Source organism: Lemur catta, chromosome 6, assembly GCF_020740605.2.
Source record: "Lemur catta isolate mLemCat1 chromosome 6, mLemCat1.pri, whole genome shotgun sequence".
Lineage (NCBI taxonomy): Eukaryota > Metazoa > Chordata > Mammalia > Primates > Lemuridae > Lemur > Lemur catta.
In genome coordinates, this window is record NC_059133.1 from 53302063 (window position 1) to 53321674 (window position 19612).

A 19612-nucleotide genomic window follows, 5' to 3' on the forward strand; every position below is an offset into this window, starting at 1 on the left:
AGGAGTGAAAGGGTAAAAGAAGGAAGTGTGCCACTTACTTAACAGACATCCCAATGAAAAAAGAAAATCATTTTATTCAAATGAGGCACTTTCAGTCTATGGGCTTGTGGTGTGTGTGTGTATGTGTGTGTTGCATGTGTGCGTGGGGAATAGTGAGGTGGTGCAGGATAATAAATACTGTGAGGGTGAAGGAACACTCCTGGAGCTGGCAGGAGTGTGTGGCAGCAATGTACAGAGCCTAGGGAGTACAGTCCAGACAGGGAGATGGGTTCAAGGCTGGCTTGGAGGCTGAGGGTGTCCCCCTCAGCCCAAGAAGCCAAAGAAATTGGAGGAGCGGGGCGGTGGGCCCATAAGCATGGGCATCTGGTTCTTGTGGGTGATCTTGATCTGGAAGAGAAGGGAGCACATTCAGAGGCAGGACCTGGTGCTTTGGGGCTGCAGCATCAGAGATTTGGGGGAAAATCTGTGGGATTTGGGTTGGATCACTGGGTTCCTGGAGAGGCCATGGTAAGGAAGCCAGGGGCTGGGGAATAGGGGTTTGAGAAGGAATAGTATGCAGCAAGTAAAGAAGCTATGGGATGGAGATTTAGGATCCATGGGGCCTGAGGGTTTAGTTTTTGGCAAACATAGGCAATACTCACTGTACAGGGTGTCTGCATCCAGGGTTCTCCATCAATTTGCATGGGGAGGGTTTTTGTGGTGCTGTGGAAGGCCAAGGAAGATTGATGGAAATTTCCTTACCAATTGAATACCAAAACACTACTTCTCAGGTTGGCTCTGAGACCCTCTTCACTGAGAAAGAGCTAGTAAAGCCCCTCCCCACCGTTCCCATGACACTTCTGCTGTTCTGGCCCACTCCCTCCCTCAGGGCCCCTGGTTGGAGTCTTCCTTACTGGAAGGTGATCTCAGAGCACTTGGCCAGCCGATGTCCAGCACTCTTGAGCTTAGTATAGATCTGACCCATCTCAATTGCACCCTCCAGCCCCACTACTTCCAGTCGCTTGTCGCTTAGGTCTGGGGGTGAGAAGTAAAGAGATAGGTTTAACATAAGCAGGGTGTCCCCAAAGAGAGTCACACCTTCCCTTAGTCCCACCCACCCAGCTCCCAAGGCCGCTCCTCTCACCTGGTACACAGGTTTTCAGGATATCAGGGTCGGTGATGACTTTAGCTGTAGCACCTAAGGCCTGGTTGATCCCATAGCTATCCCCATGGGGTTTCCTGGTATCACCCCAGAGGTTGGAGCCACCGTGCATGCTAGGGATGTTCAGCACTGCGATGCCTTCTAGGGACAGGTTGCTCAGATCCAGTGGTTTCCCACAGATCTAAGGGAGGGGGGCACAGCCCCAGTTGGGGAGGGAACAGATCCTCACCTCATAGCATAATCATGGATGTGACCACTTCCTTCAGCAGATAACAAAGAAGGCCAGGATTTGGAGGTGGGCAAGGGATGGAGGGAAATAGGGACTAGTGTATCTTCTGGACTTGCAAAATCAGAGTTGGAAAGCTGGGTGGTCATAAAAATATAGGCTCAAGAATATGGGAAGTTCTAAGGGTGTCTGGAGGGAGAAACTTGTATATAAGAAGCTGAAAAGGATGTAGGGTTGGGTCTTATCACACGCACCTCAACTGTCAAAGACTCTTCCAGCTTTTTGCACGTCGAGAAGATGGATTCAGATGTGGCAAATTCAAAGTACCATAGTTTGTTCTTCATTCTGCATCAGCCCCAACATAAGGCCCAGTAGAGAGGGGACAGGTGACACAGAGCTTGCAGGGGTGGTAACTGACAACTCCAGTCCCATGGGAACCAGGGTAGCTTTGGCTGGGGGCTTTCCTATAGTTGCCACTGCCCATCTAAGCATTCTGAGTCAAACTCGGTCACAACCTGGTCCCTAAGACTGTGCATGCCCACACCCCCCTGTCCTTTCCCTCACCTGCTGTTGAACTTCTCAGGATATTTCTCTCGCATCATGTGGAATCGGTGAGCAATAGAGGCATCCTGGAGAGTTCAGGGTATGTAAGAGCAGAGGCCTGCCTTACCTCTCAGTACAAAGCTCCCTCTGTCCCTCTCCCCCTTTCTCCCTTTCTCTCCCCACCCCCAGTCAAGGAGCAGCATGTCCCAAGTTCTTTTGTTGTGACTCACATCACCGTGTTTTACTCCCAATTTCCCTGTGTCACAGTTCCCTTAACCTCCGCCTTCCCTTTCTGCCCTCCACCAGCCTCTGCCTGCTTAGCTCCCACTTCCTCCTTTCTCCCCAAGCCCCACTCCACTGACCACACCGATGGAGAAGTAGTTATTGATGATTTGAAAGGGGACTGGGTCACTCTTTTCTTCAGTTTGTTGGGGTATCACCTCCACGGACCATCGATCCATATATACCACTTTGCTCATCTCTAAATCCTTGAGGATCTTCCCCAAATTCTGTCCTTCATACCCTAGGGATGGAGAAGACAGGTGAGGACTGAGTGCTGGTTCCCAGAGAGACCTCTTTTCAGCACCCAGCTACCCAAATTCCCAGGGATCCTCTGCCCTGGTCCTGCCTGTGAAAAGGCAGGGTGCTCAGTCACAGCTCCTGTGGACCAATCTTAGGTCAGCCTCTTGCTGACCCTTTTCTCCAAACTGTTGTGGAGGGTGACTGTTTCCAATGTGTGTACACATCTAAAAATGACTCCAGCCAGGCACGGTGGCTCATGCTTGTAATCTTAGCACTTTGGGAGGCCGAGGCGGGAGGATCACTTGAGCCCAGGAGTTCAAGACCAGTTTGAGCAATATAGTGAAACCCTGTCTCTACAAAAATAGAAAACAATTAGCAAGGTTCTCACATGCCTGTAGTCCCAACTACTCAGGAGGCTAATGCAGGAGGCTCGCTTGAGCCCAGGAGTGGGAGGCTGCAGTGAGCTATGATTGTCTCAAAAAATAAATAAATAAATAAATAAAAATGACACCAAAGTTCATCTGGAAGATTGGAGAGAATATCCAGGAAAATGCTAAAAAAAGGTGAGTGACAAATAGGGATAATCTTTCTGTCTCATGTCTACCTCCACCTTGCATTCTCTCCACATTCCATAAGACAGAACACAGTATTAAGCAAAAGTGTTATACTGGCACAGTGAATAGAATAAAGAGTTCAATATTAAAGAATAGAGTGCTCCAAATAGACTGAAGTAGATGTGGAAATGTAGTATATGATGACATTTCAAGAGATAGATTTTTCAATAAATAGTGCTAGATGTAGAAGTCACTCCTTATATATACCAAAATTATTTCAAGATGGATCAAAAGAATTCAAATGCAAAAAAATGAAGCAGAATTTGTACTAGAAGAAAACATTATTGAATGTTTTCATAATCTTTGATTGGATACAAAACCAGGAGCCAAAAAGGAATGGATGAATAAATAAATATAATTATATTAAAATTTAAGTCCACATGCATCTACCCCAAGAGGAAAAAAAAATTTAAGACATGCCAAGTGCAGTGGCTAGAGCCTGTAATCTCAGCTACATGGGAGGATCGCTTGAGCCCAGAAGTTGGAGACCAGTCTGGACAACATAGCAAGACCCCATCTCAAAAACAAAACAAGGCAAAACCAAAAACTTTGAACTTCTGTATGGTTAAATAAATAAACATACGTCTTTAAAAAAAAAGACAAAATGCAAACTGCTAAAAAATGCACATATAACAGATTAACTTTCCTGACATTTAAAAAATGCTTAGAAATCAATGTATTAAAAAAGCCAATAGAAAAATGGGCAAATAATACAAACAAGCCTATCACAGAAAAAAATTCAAATGGCTAATAGGCATATGAAAAATGCTCAATATTACCAATAATTAAAAGAATCAAAAAACAATTAGTTAACCTTCTGTTACCTACCAGATTGACAAAGTATAAGGAGATTGAGAAAACCAAGTGTTAATCAGTTTAATAAATTGGCACTCTCATTTGCTGTTAGTTGGACCATAAATTGCTAACTCATTTTTGGAAGGCAATTTGGCAATGTTTATCAAAATGTTATCAAATTTTATAAAAAATGACACTGTAATTCCACTTTTAGGAATTTCTCCTATGGAAACTAACACATGTGCACAAAGATGGATGTGCAAAGATGTTTGTTGAGGTACTCTTGGAAATAGTAAAAAATTGGAAACAATCTAAAAGTCTATCAATAGGGTAATGTTATATAAATTATGACAAATCCATGCTATGAAATACTGTGCAGCTATTGTATACAGAGTGGAATCTATCTCTATGTACTACCATGGAAAGATCTCCAAGGCATATTCAGGGAGAAAAAAAATCCCCAATGTGTAGTATGAGCCCATTTATGTTTGTTAAAATGTAAGCCTGTAAAATGTGTGTGTAAAAACAGAAAAATGAGTATAAAAAGGAAACAATGTTTATCTCTGAGAACGTACATAGAATTTCATGGGGGACAGGAAAGAGGAGACTTGTATGTGAAAAGTCTTTAAATCTTTTACAGTGACAATGTACTGATTATTTTGTGTAATTTTCAAAAAAGAAAATAACTAGTAAAATGTTCATACTCTTTAAGCCAGCAATTCCACTTTTAGAAATCTCTCCTAGAGAAATGTTCATATCCGTGTGCAGATAGATGCGTGAGGGTGTTCACTGCAGCATGGTTTGTGATAGTGAAAAACTGAGTGCTACATTAATAGCCATCAATAAGGGACTGATTAAATAAAGTGTTACACATTCACACAATAGAATGCTATTCAGTCCTAAAAAGAGTGAGGCAACCTAACTTTACTGAAATATAATGATAATCAATATGAACTTTTAAGTTAAAATAAGAAGCAAAAATCTAAAAATGATCTTATTATTGTTTACATACTAGTAGGTGTCTAGAAAGAAGAACATGGAGGAATAGCTCTTGAAACTTTAGGAAGTAGATTACAGGGAATTTTCACTTTCTTGGTATGTATATCTGAATTGTTTGAATTTTTTTTTACCATCAGCAAGTATTGTTTTTGTAGTCAGGGGGAGAAAAAAAGATTAAAAAAATAAGTCTCTACTTCCTCACATTCCACTGATGGCTCAACCCACTATACTTTGCCTTTCACCCATCCCACTCTGTTGAAACTCTGAAACTTTCTTATTTTTTTCTTTTGAGACAGACTCTCACTCTGTCACCCTGGACAGCTTAGCTGACTGCAAGTTCAACTTAGCTGACTGCAACTTAGCTGGCATCAACTTAGCTGACTGCAAGCTCCAACTCCTGGGCTCAAGCAATCCTCCTACTTCAGCCTCCCCAGGAGCTGGGACTACAGGCACACGCCACCATGCCCGGCTAATTTTTCTATTTTTAGTAGGGAAGGGGGTCTCACTCTTGCTCAGCTGGTCTCGAACTCCTGAGCTCAAGCAATACTCCCGCCTTGGCCTCCCAGCTCAAGCAATCCTCCCATCTCAGCCTCCCAGAGTGCTAGGATTATAGGCGTGAGCCACTACACCCAGCCCCCTGCTGCAACTCTTTTTGGCAAACATTGACAATGACTCTTGCCAAAACCAATAGTATATCTTTAGTTCTCGTTTTAACTCTTTTTTTTTGGTTTGAGACAGGGTCTCGCTCTGTTGCCCAGGCTAGAGTACTGTGGTGTCATCATAGCTCACTGCAACCTCAAACTCTTTCGCTCAAGCGATTCTCCTGCCTCCAGAGTAGCTAGGACTATAGGTGTGTGCCACCACAATTGGCTAATTTTTAAATTCTTTGTAGACATGAAGTCTCACTATGTTGCCCAGGCTGGTCTTGAACTCCTGCCCTCAAGGGATCCTCCCACTTTGGCTTCCCAAAGTGCTAGGATTATAGGCATGAGCCACCACACTGGGCCCTCATTTAAGCTCTTGAAACTCCTCACTTACCTCTGAAATGTCACCCTTTCAGTTACAGAGGATACAGTCTAACTGTTCCTGTTTATTCTTTGTGGTAGGCAGAATAACAGTCTCCCCACCACCCAGCAAGAACCTGTGAATATGTTACCTTACATGGAAAAGGAGACTTTGCAGATGTGATTAAATTAAGGATCTTGAGATTATCCTGAATTATCTGGATGGTCCCAAAGTAATCACAGGGGTCCTTATAAGTGAAAGAGGAAGGCAGGAGAGAAGAGTCACAGAAGGAGATGTGACAACAGAAGCAGAGGTTGGAGAGATAACACTGCTGGTTGGAAGGGAGGCCTTGAGCCAAGGAATGCAGGCAGCCTCCAGAAACTGGAAAAGGCAAGGAAGGGATTCTCCCTTAGAGCCTCTAGCAAAGAACACAGCCCTGCCAACACCTTGATTTTGATCCAGTGAGACCCATTTTGGACTTCTGACATCCAGAACTATAAGAACTTTGTGTTGCTTTAAGCTACTGTTTATGGTAATATGTTATAGCAGCAATGGGACACTTCTTTAATAACTCCTTTTCTTCTGCTCAACTGTTCAATATGGTGTTTACCAGGATCTTGCTGTCTTTGTCTACCTTCTCTTGCCTCTTTCCCTGGGTAATCTCATCTGCTCTCAGAATGTCAATTACCACCTAGGAGTAGACAAACATGTCTCTCCAGCCCTGACTTCTCTCTTAAATTCCTGACATCTATTTCTAACTACCCACTACAACACTTTCATCTGCTTGCTCCACTGACACCTCAGTGTGTCCAAGATGGAATCTTTCTTCCTTAAACTGGCCTCCCTCCTGTATTTCCCATCTTAATCAATGGCAGCCCCATCTGCTCAGTCCACAAACCTAGACTTGTCCCTACCTCCTCCTCCATAACCCATCAGTTATCAAGTGCTGTGGCTTCGACCTCATTATCACCACTGCTGCTGCCCAGGCTTCTGTGTTCATCATCTCTTGTCTGGACTATGGCAACACAGATAATTTCCTATCCTGTCTCCTTCCTCCAATCCATCCTCCACAGAGCTCCCACAGTGATATGCCTTTCAATTCCCTCTCTTCAAACCTTATGATTTTATTCAATGTCAACACAAATTTTCATTAGTGCTGTATTTATATCTTTATTGTCATGATTCAGGTTGAGTTAGCAGAAAACTCCTATGAGAGTCTCATTAGCAGAATATACAATGAAGACATGAAATATGTCAAAATGTCTAAAATTGGCCAGGCCTGGTGGCTCATGCCTGTAATCCTAGCACTTTGGGAGGCTGAGGCGGGAGGATCCCTTGAGGCCGGGAGTTCGAGGCTAGCCTGAACAAGAGCGAGACCCTGTCTCTCCCAAAAAAAAAAGAAAAGAAAAAAATTTTTCTGTCTGTGCCTCTCTTCTTTCCTAACCCTCTTTCTATACTACCTGCCTAGATTCTTCTCTGTGTGCCTTTCCCTTGCTACCCAACTCTCTCTAGCCCCCAGCAAAACAATTTCTAACTACTTACCTCCTCCCCATCTTAGGCAACGAGCCAGATCATTTCCAGTGCCCAGGGGCAATACAGCAACGGGAGGCACAACAGGCAAGTTGGCTTTGTCTGGGGAAGCAGGTGAGGAGAAAGATGGAGGGAGTTAGCTCTGCAAGATTACTGCCCCAGTCCCCTTTGTGGAGCCTCTCCCTGCACTGACCAATGCTCTCTAGAATCCAGCCTACTGTGCCATCTCCACCACACACCAAAATCCGGCTATCAGGAACATCCTTGAAGAATTTAAGCCTGAGACAAAAGGGGAGAGAAAGATGAAGAAGGATAACAAGACCAAGGCTACCCAACTCCTGGGCAGGCAGATTACTTCTTAGGACCCTCTTCCTCTTTGTCAAAAGACTTGAGTTCCTATTAAGGACAGAGAAAAGGACAATGAGGAGAGTTATAGACACTCCTCAGTTGTTGGGAAAAACTGGTATCTTCATCCTTTGATCGCAGAGCAAAGATGGGCCGGAGAGCTCAGAGGATGGGATACCCAGGGGTCCTAGGGAAAAAAACCATTCTATATTCTGGCCTTTTGCTGTCCTCTAGTCCTCTTCTCCCAACATGCACACGTCCTTGCTCTCTTCCAACATATCCAGATACACAGACTCACAAAAACACTGTGATACAGCCCCTAACCTCTACTCACCCCACCTCAGCACCATCCTTGAGGAGGTTGAACACCTGTCGAGGGTTTAGTATATACTGGAACTTCCAGAGCACTCTGTGAGGGAAAAAGGAAAGCTCATTGTGGAGGCAAGAGCAGGGTGATATTCTGTATCCCACCCTCTTTTTTTTTTTTTTTAATATGGAACGCTTCATGAATTTGTGTGTCATCCTTGTGCAGGGGCCATGCTAATATTCTCTGTATCATTCCAATTTAAGTACATGTGCTGCAAAAGTGAGCACACACCCCTTTTTTTTGTTTTTGAGACAAGATCTCACTCCTGTTGCCCAGGCTGAAGTGCAGTGGCGCAATCATAGCTCACTGCAACCTCGAACTCCTGGGCTCAAATGATCCTCCCACCTCAGCCTCCCAAGTAGCTGGGACTACAGGCACATGCCACCATGCCTGGCTAATTTTTTTAAAAAAGTTTTTGTAGAGACAGGGTTATAGGTGTGAACTACCTGGCCTACCCCACTCTCTTGATGTCCTCCTCAAGGTATGCCCTTCCATACACACACATTCCCTTCCTCCCTCCAAGCCCCCTAGGCCCTCCCTCTCCATCTTAGAAGACCCGGTATATCTCTCCTTACCTCTGCCCCTGCTTCCCGCCACTCTTAGGATTGACAAAGACTAGAAGTGGGTGGGAGTTAGCAACAGGGTCAATCTGCATTGGGGGAAGAAAATAAGGCTAAAGCAAGCAGGATTTTGTCAGAGTTAAGGTTGCCCCTGGAGACAGGGGCAGAAGACTGGCATTCCACCAAATGTTTTTCCCGTCCCTCTTTCCTCCTCTACCAGGGTGGAGCTTCTTGAGAGCTAGAATCACTCCCCAGGCTTTCCCACTTCATTCCTTGCCATGAGTGAAAAACTGCCCCCAACCGTGAAGCCGAAGCCCCTCAGCCCTGTACCCGCAGAGCCTCAGAGGTGCTCAAACTTAAGTCGTCCATGGTCTTCTGGCTTGTTTTGCTATTTTTACGATCCTGTCCAGAGGCCTGAGAGGGGAGGAAAGCAGAGGGAAGGAAAGCTGGATTGCATGTGAATTCCTAAACAGACGAGTCTGAGTTGAATCCTAAAAGTATAGGCTCTCTGTTCTAAATGGCATTCTATGTGTGTGGGAAATCGGGGAGGCACTTCTGTCCCTCCCAGCTGCTGCCTGAGGGTCTCACCAGAACACTGGGATAGATGGAAGACGGGGGCAGGATGTGATCCCGGAGCAGCCCACAGTCACACTCATGGCCCACGGCTTTCAGGCAGTCATCGTGGATCTGAAAGCACATAGATCATGGAGGGGACCCTGCCACCTCTCAGCCTGAGGGTCTAGACTGGAAAGAGAGCCCTGGGAACAGGGGCAGCTGTGGCTGTAAGGGAGGGAGATGCGGCTGGCAGGCCCGAGAGAGGGCAGCTCCAGGAGGCGCCCTAAGGCACAGCCTGGAGGGACAGCTCCCAAACTGACCTCTAGGTGGCACCATACACAATGCAGCCCGGTCAGACTGTGGAAGGTCCGGATCTTTTTCTGACAGCGATCGCAGCGCCCAGACTCACAGCCTCCTCGCACCCACACATGTGATTGGACCTTGGGAAGAAAGGCAGTCCCTTGTCTGGGAGGGTCTGAGCAGGGACGGGATGAGGAAGGGGCTGAGGGCAGCCACTGGCCAAAGGCAGGGCCAGGATGGGGTTGGTGAAGTCGGGGGGCATGAGGTCACTCACACCAATGTCCTTCCGAGACTTGGCATAGGTGCTGACTTCGCAAGGCAGGGCCTTCATGGCACACTGGTCGTGAACAGTGTACTTACAGACTGAGGGAGAGGAAAGAAGGTCAGAACCTTAGCTGCAGCCCCTCCCCCTGTTTCTTCCTTACCTGGGGGTGAGGAAGGATCACTCACTGGAATAAGACTTACAACCCCTTGCTGCGAGGGTGTGGCAGAGAATTAAAGTTTGGGGTGGAGGCTCACCTCCAAGACCTGTGCCTTTCCCTCACTCTTCCTCCTAAAAGAGCAACTGCTATCCCATGTCTGTCCCCACACCATCCATGTGCCAGGCAGGAACTGAGCTGGATGATGCAAGGGAGGCCCAGGTGCAACAATAGTACTAACAGCTACTTTTTGTTGCATTTTATAGTATACATATGCACCATGTGAAGCAATTTTCTTGTACCAACTTATTTAATGCCCACAATTACCTTAATTTCAGTTTAGGAAACTAAGACCTAGAGAAGTTATGTAGCTTTCCCAAGGTCACATAACTAGTGTGTGGCAGAGCCCAGGATTCAAACCCAAATGTCTTTCAGTTCAGAGCACCATGCTTCCACAGATAGCCAGCCTGCCCCTCTTCTCCCACACTCCCAGGTCCCATCACTCACGGTTACAGCTCAGGCCCTGTTTGCCAAGACCAATGCTCGATTCGCACAGGTTGCAGTAGACTGGTCTGGGGAACCTCTTGGGTCTCCACATGTGCTGCCCATCATCCTTCAGAGTCTAGGAGGGCACAGCAGATGCTAGGGAATGTCTAAGCCCTTGGAGGGCCAACCCTGGTGCTCACAACCCAACGCGGCTGTCTTCCCCATCCTTGCAAATCTCTTCTACTTACCATCTCCAGACCCAGCAGCACTAGCAGTGGCACAGTGGTGGACCCAGCTCGGACCCACTCAGCTAGGGAGACAGAGCCACTGCCATCATAGTCGATCTCTTTCATCATCTCCTGAAGAATCTGAGCAGAGAGTGGGAAGGGACTTTTGGTATGAGTGGCTTCTCAGACCTGACACTTCTCCACTGTCTTTTAGGACACCCAGCCCAGCCATATCAGTCAGGGGAACCAGGCTGCCTGTCAGAAACAGGGTAAGACAGATGCAGAATTCATGGGGAAGAAGCTACAAGAAGGGACATGAAGAACTGCCTTACCGGCCTCAGCTCAGACACATCCCAGTCTAGGTATTCAGCCATTCGCATCATCTGTAGGATGAGTCTTTCCACTTCCTGGGGCAAAGAGGGTAAGAGCCACAGCCATATCCCCCTCACTACCACTATCCAAACTCTTCTTCAGAAATCAGGGTTCCTGGATTCCACCCCCAGACCCATCTCTATTCTCAGGTGCCTCTGCCAAGTAAATGAATGTGTTTGTGTTTGTAAGGCAGGCCACCAATTCTTGTCTTTAGCCTTCTCTTTGAGGGTCAAAAGCTTGGGACCCAATCCCAAATTTAGTCCTAGAGGACCCAACCTCTCCCCCTAGGCTCCTCTGTTTTCTAAAACCCTGGAAGAGTTGGGGCAGAAGGGCACAGATAAATGGACACATATTCCCTTGCCCAGCATACCCAGTGGTTCCCCAACTCACTGAGCTGTCCAGGATCCCATTTCTGTCCGTATCGTACAGCTTGAAGGTGACTGTGGGGTGTTTTAGGGGGGGCAGGGTCAGTTTGTGAGAGACATTCAAAGAACTCATACCAGAATACAGGGGAAACAGAGATAGGGAGAGAGCTTTTGGGTGAAGAGAGAGCCTAGAGCTTGGGATGAGACTGAGAAAGGAGACAAAAAGGGAGGGAAAACAGGCGTGGATTCCACCCTCGGTGAATCTGGCGGCACACACTCCATACCCCAAGACCATCCCAGGCCACCTACATGGGAATGTACAAGACATGGGAATGGGCGTGACTATGGTGGATAGCATTAGGTATCAGCAGTCTGGGGGAACAGAGGAAATGGGCTCATTCTCTGGCCCCACCTTTGTCTGGCCCTGTCAGTCTTTATGACTCCTGAAAGAATGAGGTCAGGGAGGCTAGGGAACACCTCTCTCTCCTTTTACCCACTCCCACCCCCAGTTCAGAATGGCAACTCACATTCTAGTTTGTCTTCTGGCCGGCCGCCCTCCAGAAGGGAAAAGTAGCAGGAGACATCACTGAGACACACCACATCTGGTTACAAAAAAGTACTGCAGATCTGAGGTCAGGGTTCCCTCCAGTCTGGCTCTTCTCTTCTCCTCTGTTCTCACTCTCCCGTTTAGCTTTCCTCCCTCTAGCTCCTAGTCCAGCCTTACTACCCTCCACTTCTCTCCCTCCACCTGCCCACAGCATGTCACTCAAGTCAACTCTCATTCCCAAACCCACATTAATTTGACTTTTCTTCTGAGGTCCAACCCAGTCCTATCTGCTTGACCATACCTTTTGTCACAGTCTCGTTTAAGTAGTGACCAGACTGGAAGGATTGAAACAGTGCCAGGCTTAGGTGACTGGGAACCTTATCCAGTTCCAGATAGATTTTCAGGAATTCCTGGAATCCCTCGTACCCGATAGCCTATCATGAGAGTGAGCATTACCCTGGGGAGTCTGCAGGGTGGGAGTTAGGGACTAAAGAATTGGGAGTAATGGGGACAGAGACAGTAAGCACAGAGCTGAGAAACATCTGAGGCAGGAGTATGGTTTCTTGGGCCAAGTCCTGAGTTAACAGAATCTCTTGTTTTGTCTTAAAGCAATAGCTGCAGTGACAATGGACACTGGGGTATCTCATTGGAGGATAGCCAAGAGATGGGACCAGAGTAATCCCTGGAAGTTGGGGATCCCAATGGAATAATAAAAACAAAGATGAAAGGAGTTGGTCAAGGAAAAAGGATTCCCCAGCTGCCACTCACATCTCCTTGGAGATATTTAGCCATCTTGCCATCCTCGAAGAGCTTTAGGACATCACTGACCTTTTTGGTGGAGTCTAGGGTGTGAAGAGAGTAAGAGAAGAGCGTTAGCCCAGCTCAGCTCTCCCTGTCTTCTGCAAGAGTCCCACTCAGACATCCAGCAGGAAAAATAATTTGAATGAGATGAAGAAAGAAGAAATTCCTAGAAGAAACAGAGAACTACAGAAGGAAAAACCTTTCAGATCCTCCAAAGTGGTACCACTCTATACCCTTCCTCTCTGTGAACTAGAGCAAGCAGTCTAGGTATGGAGAAGGTGACTAGAGAGCTGGGATCTCAGGCATCTCCCCTTCTCCCTTTCCTCCTTTTCCTAGTCACGGGCATATCTGAGGAGCAGACTAGCTCAAGGCCACTGGGGAAACTGTGGGAGAGGGGGTGTGATGAGAAGCATGAGGGATTCTCTCTGTAGGGTCTGCAGAATAGAAGGGCCAAGAGGAAGACTCACATTCCATGTATTTTTGCAGCTGGGCAAAATCATTGGGGCTTATTAGGCCCTTCTCCTTGGCCATCTGTCTCTTTTTCTCAAGGATGGCCACAAAGGCAGCTTCGTAGTAGTATTGCCGGTACTTGGTCCTCTTCAGAGGGTAGGCCTGGGGGAAGACGACAAGAGCTTGCAGTGGGAAGAGCCAGCTGTCTGCATGTCTTTTCTTCCGTCTGCTCCATTCATTGTCTACTCCCATTATTATTTTTGTTCTTTCATTGTCTCTGAGTCCCCACTAAATCTCTCCCCTTCCCTGTGTCCCTCTCTCCTATGTTTCTACTCTCCCAGATAGTGTCTGTCCTCTATCTCTGTTTCTCTGACTCATCTCTAACTTTCTCACCTTCATTTCTGGATCCTTCTCCCTCTCTGAGTTCTTCCCCAATCTGCCTTGGTTCATCTGACCACCCTTACCTCCCCAACCCCACCCCGGCTTTCCCAGTCTATATATGTTTCTGTGGGTGTGTCCCTTAACTGTTTCTGCACTTTCTCCTGCCACCCCCAATCTCTGCAGTCTCTCCCCAGCCTGCGCTCTCTCCCGTCTCAGTCCCGGCCCGCAAAACCGGCCCTCCAGGTGGTTCTTACTGCGGTGGCTCGCCTTCCCGAACATGACCCCATTTTGCTCCGCCTCTAGCCCCGTCCCTAGTCTCGCTCAGCCACCCACTCCCCGAGCCACCCACGCCCCGCAACGACCTCTAGCGCTTCTGACGCGCGACACAGAACCAGCTGTGGCCGGGTCCCTAGCCCCGGCCCCGCCTCTCCTGCGTTCGGCGGGGCTCCTCTGGGGAAGGGCAGGAGGGCGGGCACGCGCACCGGGCTGGGAGGAAGCAGGGGAAGAGGCTCTGAGCACCCACCTGGTTTCCCAGTCCCGGTACCGGGACGGTGGGGCGGAGCGCTGCAGTCGTGGATGCTGGGATTTTCTTTCTGCCCCGCTAGGTTAGCAGTGTTTATAGGGAGCCCCAATTTTTGGCTATTAGACCCAGGTACCAAGGAGGGGCCGTCACGTGGATCCTGCCCACGGAGCAAGTTGAGAGGGCGACTTGATGATTCAATAAGAGCAATTACAATAATCTATCTTACATTAGTATAGTATAGCACACGGTTTTGGAGTCAAACAGAGCTAGAGTCAGTCATATCTGGGTTCTGTTCTTAGCCCTAATACCACTGTGTGACTTCGGCAAGTTACATTTCTAAAATGGGGAGAATGATAACCTATTAATATACTTCACAGTTGTGAGGCTTAAGTAAAATAATATATGAAAAGTGCCTTGTATAATGCCTGGCATATAGGAGGCCTACAAGAAATGGGAGTTGTTATTGTAGTAACAATTAGAATTAAATCCTGTGAGATAGGAAATTAGTGGAATAGCAGTTCTACAGATGAAGAAACTGGAGCTCAGAGAAGGTGGGACTTCCTAAGGCAGTTGATAAGTGGAAAACCCAAGGCTCCAGCCCAAGGACCACAAGTTAGGGCCTCTGCCTGTCATTGTGTCCTCCTCTTGTTCCACTCTCCCCTTCACACACTGCCATCTAGCCTCATTGCCCTCCTTTCTGTTCCTCAAGCATGCCAAATTCTTCCCTGCTCAGGGCCAGGAGATTTACTGCTCTGTTTGCCTGGGACACCCTTCCCATTCTTGGCAGAGCCAACTTCTTGCCTCAATTGAAATGTCAGCTCCTCCAAGAGAACTTCCTTGATCATTCCATCCTAAAGTAGCCTCCCTCCTTTGCACAGCAGCCTCCTTTGTCTCTTTCATAGAACTTATCACAAGTAGAAATTACCTTCCCTAGTTATTTGCATCAGTGTTTACTCTTTGTCTTCTACCAAAATGTTAAGTTCCATAAGGGCAGGAAGTTGTCAGTCTTGTTCACCATGTGTCCCTGGTACCTAAAACAGTGCCCTACATGTAGTGGGTGCTCCATATCGGTAATACAAATGGTTATACAAAGCTGGGGAGTCATATTTTGGGACTATCAATCCAAATATGGTTAAATGGGATGACAGAGTGTCTGACAGTCACGGGAATATGAGATAATTTGGAGCATATATAGTAGGTGCTAATAAATATTTGTCAAATGAATGAATAATGCTAAAAAGCACTTATTGAGGTACTCCATCAAACACTCTAACCTCCACCCACTCATTTAGGGCTTGTCAGGTCAGGCTCAGGGAAGCAGTTAGGGCCTACAAGAATAGCCCAGCCCCTTTCCTTTCTGATTGTGCAAGAATCTTCTCTGCAGCCTCTGCCCTTGGGACATCTCTGCTGCCTGCCTCTATGCAGCACACCATTCTTGTTACAGCTGCTCTCTGGGAACACTTAGAAGGAGGTTCTGGGACACTGACATCCTGGAGAAAAGACTCTGCTCATTTGACCCTTTCAACAACTATAATGCAACTTCTGCTGCCAACAGATCGAATGAATACATAATAGTATTATGGCTAATGGGAAATGTATGGCTTAATTAGCCTCTCTGATCACCCATGGGGATTCTTAGATGACTCTAAAGTTCTAGGAAATGGAATCTGAGAGAGAAAGTGATAGAGAGAGAGAGAGCAAACAAGGAATGATGAAAAGGAGAAAGGGCAGGACATTTCTCCCCTGCCTCTCTTTTTACAATGACCCAGCTCTTTCTTGCCCACGCCTTAAACCTAGAGAAGTAGCATATAGTAGAGGTTAAGAGAATGGACTTCCAAATTAGCCGGGCACAATTTAGAATGCCAGCTCTTGCATGAGTCATTACATCTCACTGAATCTCAGTTTTCTCATTGGTAAAATGGGTACCTAGAGAAATCAGTAACAATGTAGGGATTAAATAAGATGATATATACAATGTACATAGCAAACAGCATGGCACAGAATAAGATCTCAATAAACATTAGGTATTATACAAGGGTGTACCTAGAGAAACACCTGGAAACTAGGAAAAATGATGTCTTTGAGCCAGGAAGGCATAAATTCCAGGGACTCCCAGTGTCAGTGAAGCCCAGTTATACACCTTCCCCCTTTATTATACACCTTCCCCCTTTATTATACACGTCAGGTGCAAACATGTGGTACCAGGACCCTGTACTTTGCCTCTGGGGGGATGATAAGGTGGCTAGTAACTAGACTTTCAGGGTCCAAGGACATTCCTGGGGTGGGACCTTGGACATAAGGGCTCCTGGGATCTTTTCCGTTGTCTTCCTGACTTCTCTGACTGAAAGTGTGGCTACTCCTGGAGCCAAAGGGCAGCAAACTGTAGGATCCTGGGGCCTTAAAGACCTGGAACAAGTCCAGTTTTGTCCTCTACCTCCATCCCAACCCTGAAGCTATAACCTGGGCTAGTCCAGGCGAATAGCAGGGCTGGGAGGGTGGGGTCTGCTGCCAGCCTGCCAGCTATTTGTGACTCATCCTTCTCTTCCCTCCTCTGGTTCCCCTGCCTGCTCCTATCGACGACTTAGGGTGAGAAAGGCAGAAGTTGACTTGAAAGCAGAGAATCTTAGAATATTCTCAGAGCTAGGAGTCACTAACCCTCATATTTTACAGAGAAGGAAACTGAGGTTCAGAAAGAGTATGACAGTCTCAGGGTCACAATCAGACTCTAGACACCAAGAGGTAAATATTATTTCCAAAGCCAGTGCTTGGAAATTTAAAGGTTCCTTTTTCACTTCAGCATTCATTGCTCATGTTCCAAGTAATATAAGTTGACCATTACCCAAGAACTAGCTATGTTCCCAGAACATTCAGGCTGCCCCAGCAAGAAACCCAAAGGGACAGGCACTCCTAGTTTGAGGGCCCAGGCCTGACTACCTGTATTTCTGAATTCCTTAACCACAGCTGGAACAGTATCCTCCTCCTCTCTCCCAGAACTGAGGGAGGGTCTACTCTTCCCTCCCCAACCCTGCTACTAGTCAGTGAGTCTTCAGAGGGAACATTTGGCTTGAAGTCTCAAAGCTCATTAAACCTCCCCAAACACTGATGATTGTAGTGTTGCCTAGCTAAGGGGGTAATATGTGTGTGTGGTGTGTGTCCGTGGAAGGTGTCATTGCGTACATAGTACATGAGGAAGTTACGATGTTGGCATGGTTGGGGGATGTGGGCTTGTATGTTCTGAGGCTAAAGAGATGCCCAATAATATTTGCATTTCTTTCTCAGTAAAGCTTATTTTTCTTATTTAAAGGTGAAAAGTGAGATTCAGGCTCAGGTATTTCCAGAAACTTCCCAGTGACAGGTGGAGAAATGATGGGGGTGGGAAGTTGGGGACCAGGAGGCCAAACAAGAATCCTTCTCCACCCTTGCAGCGCTGTGGAGGTTCCAAAAGGGACTTTCCTCCGAGTCGGGTCGCTAGGAGCCCAGCTTCACCAACCCTCCGAGTGAGCGGAGGGATGGAGGGGAAGGTCTGGGCTGGGAAACGCTGCCTACCGGGTTCTGGCCCAGCCCTCCCGCTGCCCCTCGCGTTCCAGCGCAAACGCTCCTAGCTACCCGCTCCAGCTGTCACGCTTCCTCCTTCCCGACCCAGCAGCCCTAACCCAGCCGGTGGGTCGTCCCCTCCCGTGCTCCACTCCTGCTCCATGAGGGGGCGGTGGGGGCTCGGGGTCTCTACCTTGGCGGGGGAAGGGCGCGCGGTCGGAGCTGAAGCGCCGGCGCTGAAGCTGGAGCCGGAGCTGGGTTGGAGGGGACGGGCCAGGCAAACGCGGCCGCCGCGGGGCCGCCCCACTCCTGACGACACAGCTGCCCGCCCCCAACCCCAGCCTGCCCGCCCGCGCCCGCGCCCGCTCCCAGCGCCCCCACCCCTGGGAAGGCCCTTGTTTCCAGGTTTCCAGTTCACCAAAACCTGCTTCCCCCTTCCCCGAATGTGTCCAGGTCTGTGGCCTGTGCCACTTTCTCCACTTCCTGCGCTCCTCTTCTTCCCGCCCCTGGGGCAGCTCTGCTTCTATCTATTTTCCCTTCTTTCTAATCATTCACAGCCTTTCCCCTCATCCCAATCCTGTAAGGCCAAGATAGGAGGCAGGCTGATAATAGAACGGCTCAGTAGCTGCCCACCCAACCAACTTCTTACCCTTTCCTAACTGCTGCTATCCCGGACCTCCCTGCCCACCTTCCTACCCAACTCCTTTCTATCCACCATCGATTTCACACTCCCAGGAGATCCCACTGGAGCAAGGCTAAAGTTCCAGACTCTACATCCTGAGACCCAAACACCTCCTTCCCCTCGTGGGCTCCACGCTACTTGACTCTGCTTGAGACAATCTGCCTACCTTCTTCTCCAGGTTCATCACCTCTCTTTTAGACCTATTTTCCCCAAAGGACACCTCCTTTCAAGACTCATATCCTCTCCTTAATTCTAGGGTGAAGGTTCGGATGCAAAGAGTACTCTGGTCTGTGTCCACCCTTTTTCTCCGTGCGGTAACCCTCCCACTTTACCTGCTGACCTTGGCAGGTGGTGCAGAAGACCCTGCCCAAAAGTAGGGGATGAAAGGAGATCCTTTCAGCTTCTCCTGCCTGGAATCTGTTCTAGAGTTGTCAGGGCTCTTGGGGCAGTACAGATGGCAGTGAGGCTGGTAGAGCAAGAGAGAGATAGAGGCCTAGGGACTTACTGGTAGAAACTGAGGAGCCAGGCATCCTGCTCATTGGCCCCGCCCCAACCCCTGTCTAACTCCCTCCTACCCTTCATTGAAACAGGACAGAGTAATAAAGCCAGGAACCTAAAAAGATTCCTGGAATCCTCCCTCTTACACCTGGGGGTGGGAAGGAGGCAGAGGGGAGACCTCTTACTGGAAGGGTATGTGTGTGTGTTGTGTATATATGTACACAAACACACACACACACACACACACACACACACACACACACACACACACACACTTTTGGTGGGGAATGGAGAGGAAATGGAATGAATACATGAGGCCCTCTAGTGGAAACAGAAGAACCTAAGCAGTTCTTGAGTGGGGACAGGTTTGTCGGAACAGACTTCTCTTTTACCAGAAATATACCTGCTGAGTAATAGGGTTTAGGAGTATTGTTCTTGTATCTAAACTGAGATCTGGGGCAGAGGTTGAAGAGAGTCTGTCTCTCTACTCCTGTGTCCCTTCCAGGTCTTACCCTCTCACCTCCAGTCTTAAAAAGACAAGGGCCCTGCCAGTACTCATCCTTCATCTTAACAATATTTTCTTCACTGTTAGCAGAGCTTCATCTCCCCTTCCTATATGACCTCCTTAGTCATAGTCAACAAACATTTCTGAAGGTTTTCTATATATCAGATCCTGTACTTAGTTCTGCAGTACAGGCAAAGACACAGCCCAGTTTAGGGATTGCACCAAAGAGTGGCTTGATGTGTGTATAAAGCCTCCCTGCTCTGAGCTACCCTAAACACAAACATACAATGTAGGTAAGAATAGTTCCCTCAGCCAATCAT

The 19612-nt window shown here is 47.7% G+C and overlaps 1 protein-coding gene and 1 non-coding gene across 11 annotated transcripts; both read right to left on the minus strand.

Annotated features, from left to right (window-relative positions):
* Nucleotides 1-54: 54 nt before the first annotated feature.
* Nucleotides 55-18788, minus strand: DGKA (diacylglycerol kinase alpha). 10 transcript variants are annotated; one of them, XM_045553709.1, is made up of 25 exons: nucleotides 18630-18788; nucleotides 14074-14230; nucleotides 13187-13331; nucleotides 12687-12760; nucleotides 12220-12352; nucleotides 11899-11973; nucleotides 11397-11446; nucleotides 10967-11041; nucleotides 10656-10775; nucleotides 10429-10543; nucleotides 9777-9865; nucleotides 9523-9642; nucleotides 9236-9334; nucleotides 8978-9061; nucleotides 8663-8736; nucleotides 8055-8129; nucleotides 7569-7654; nucleotides 7388-7477; nucleotides 2273-2433; nucleotides 1932-1996; nucleotides 1622-1712; nucleotides 1124-1322; nucleotides 894-1014; nucleotides 642-702; nucleotides 55-387 (listed from the first exon to the last, which is right to left on the minus strand). In XM_045553709.1, the coding sequence occupies exons 3-25, from the start codon at nucleotides 13248-13250 to the stop codon at nucleotides 304-306; spliced, it is 2205 nt and encodes a 734-aa protein (XP_045409665.1). In that variant the 5' UTR covers nucleotides 13251-13331; nucleotides 14074-14230; nucleotides 18630-18788; the 3' UTR covers nucleotides 55-303. The 10 variants fall into 10 exon arrangements, with proteins under 10 accessions (XP_045409665.1, XP_045409663.1, XP_045409664.1 ...); XM_045553707.1 differs by lacking the exon at nucleotides 18630-18788 and adding an exon at nucleotides 17801-17887; XM_045553708.1 differs by lacking the exon at nucleotides 14074-14230.
* LOC123640834 lies at nucleotides 8208-8314 on the minus strand. The gene has a single exon (XR_006736078.1). It is a non-coding gene; the product is annotated as a U6 spliceosomal RNA (small nuclear RNA).
* Nucleotides 18789-19612: the final 824 nt, after the last annotated feature.

Excerpts from the sequence above, each read along its gene's own strand:
- DGKA (XM_045553702.1), bottom strand. The coding sequence starts at position 13,837 with ATGGGGTCATGTTCGGGAAGGCGAGCCACCGCA. Across the intron at positions 8,737-8,977 it reads GCACCTCTGAGGCTCTGCGG|ATTGACCCTGTTGCTAACTC; the intron begins GTACAGGGCTGA and ends CCCCCAATGCAG. Across the intron at positions 388-641 it reads GGATGCAGACACCCTGTACA|ATCAAGATCACCCACAAGAA; the intron begins GTGAGTATTGCC and ends CTTCTCTTCCAG.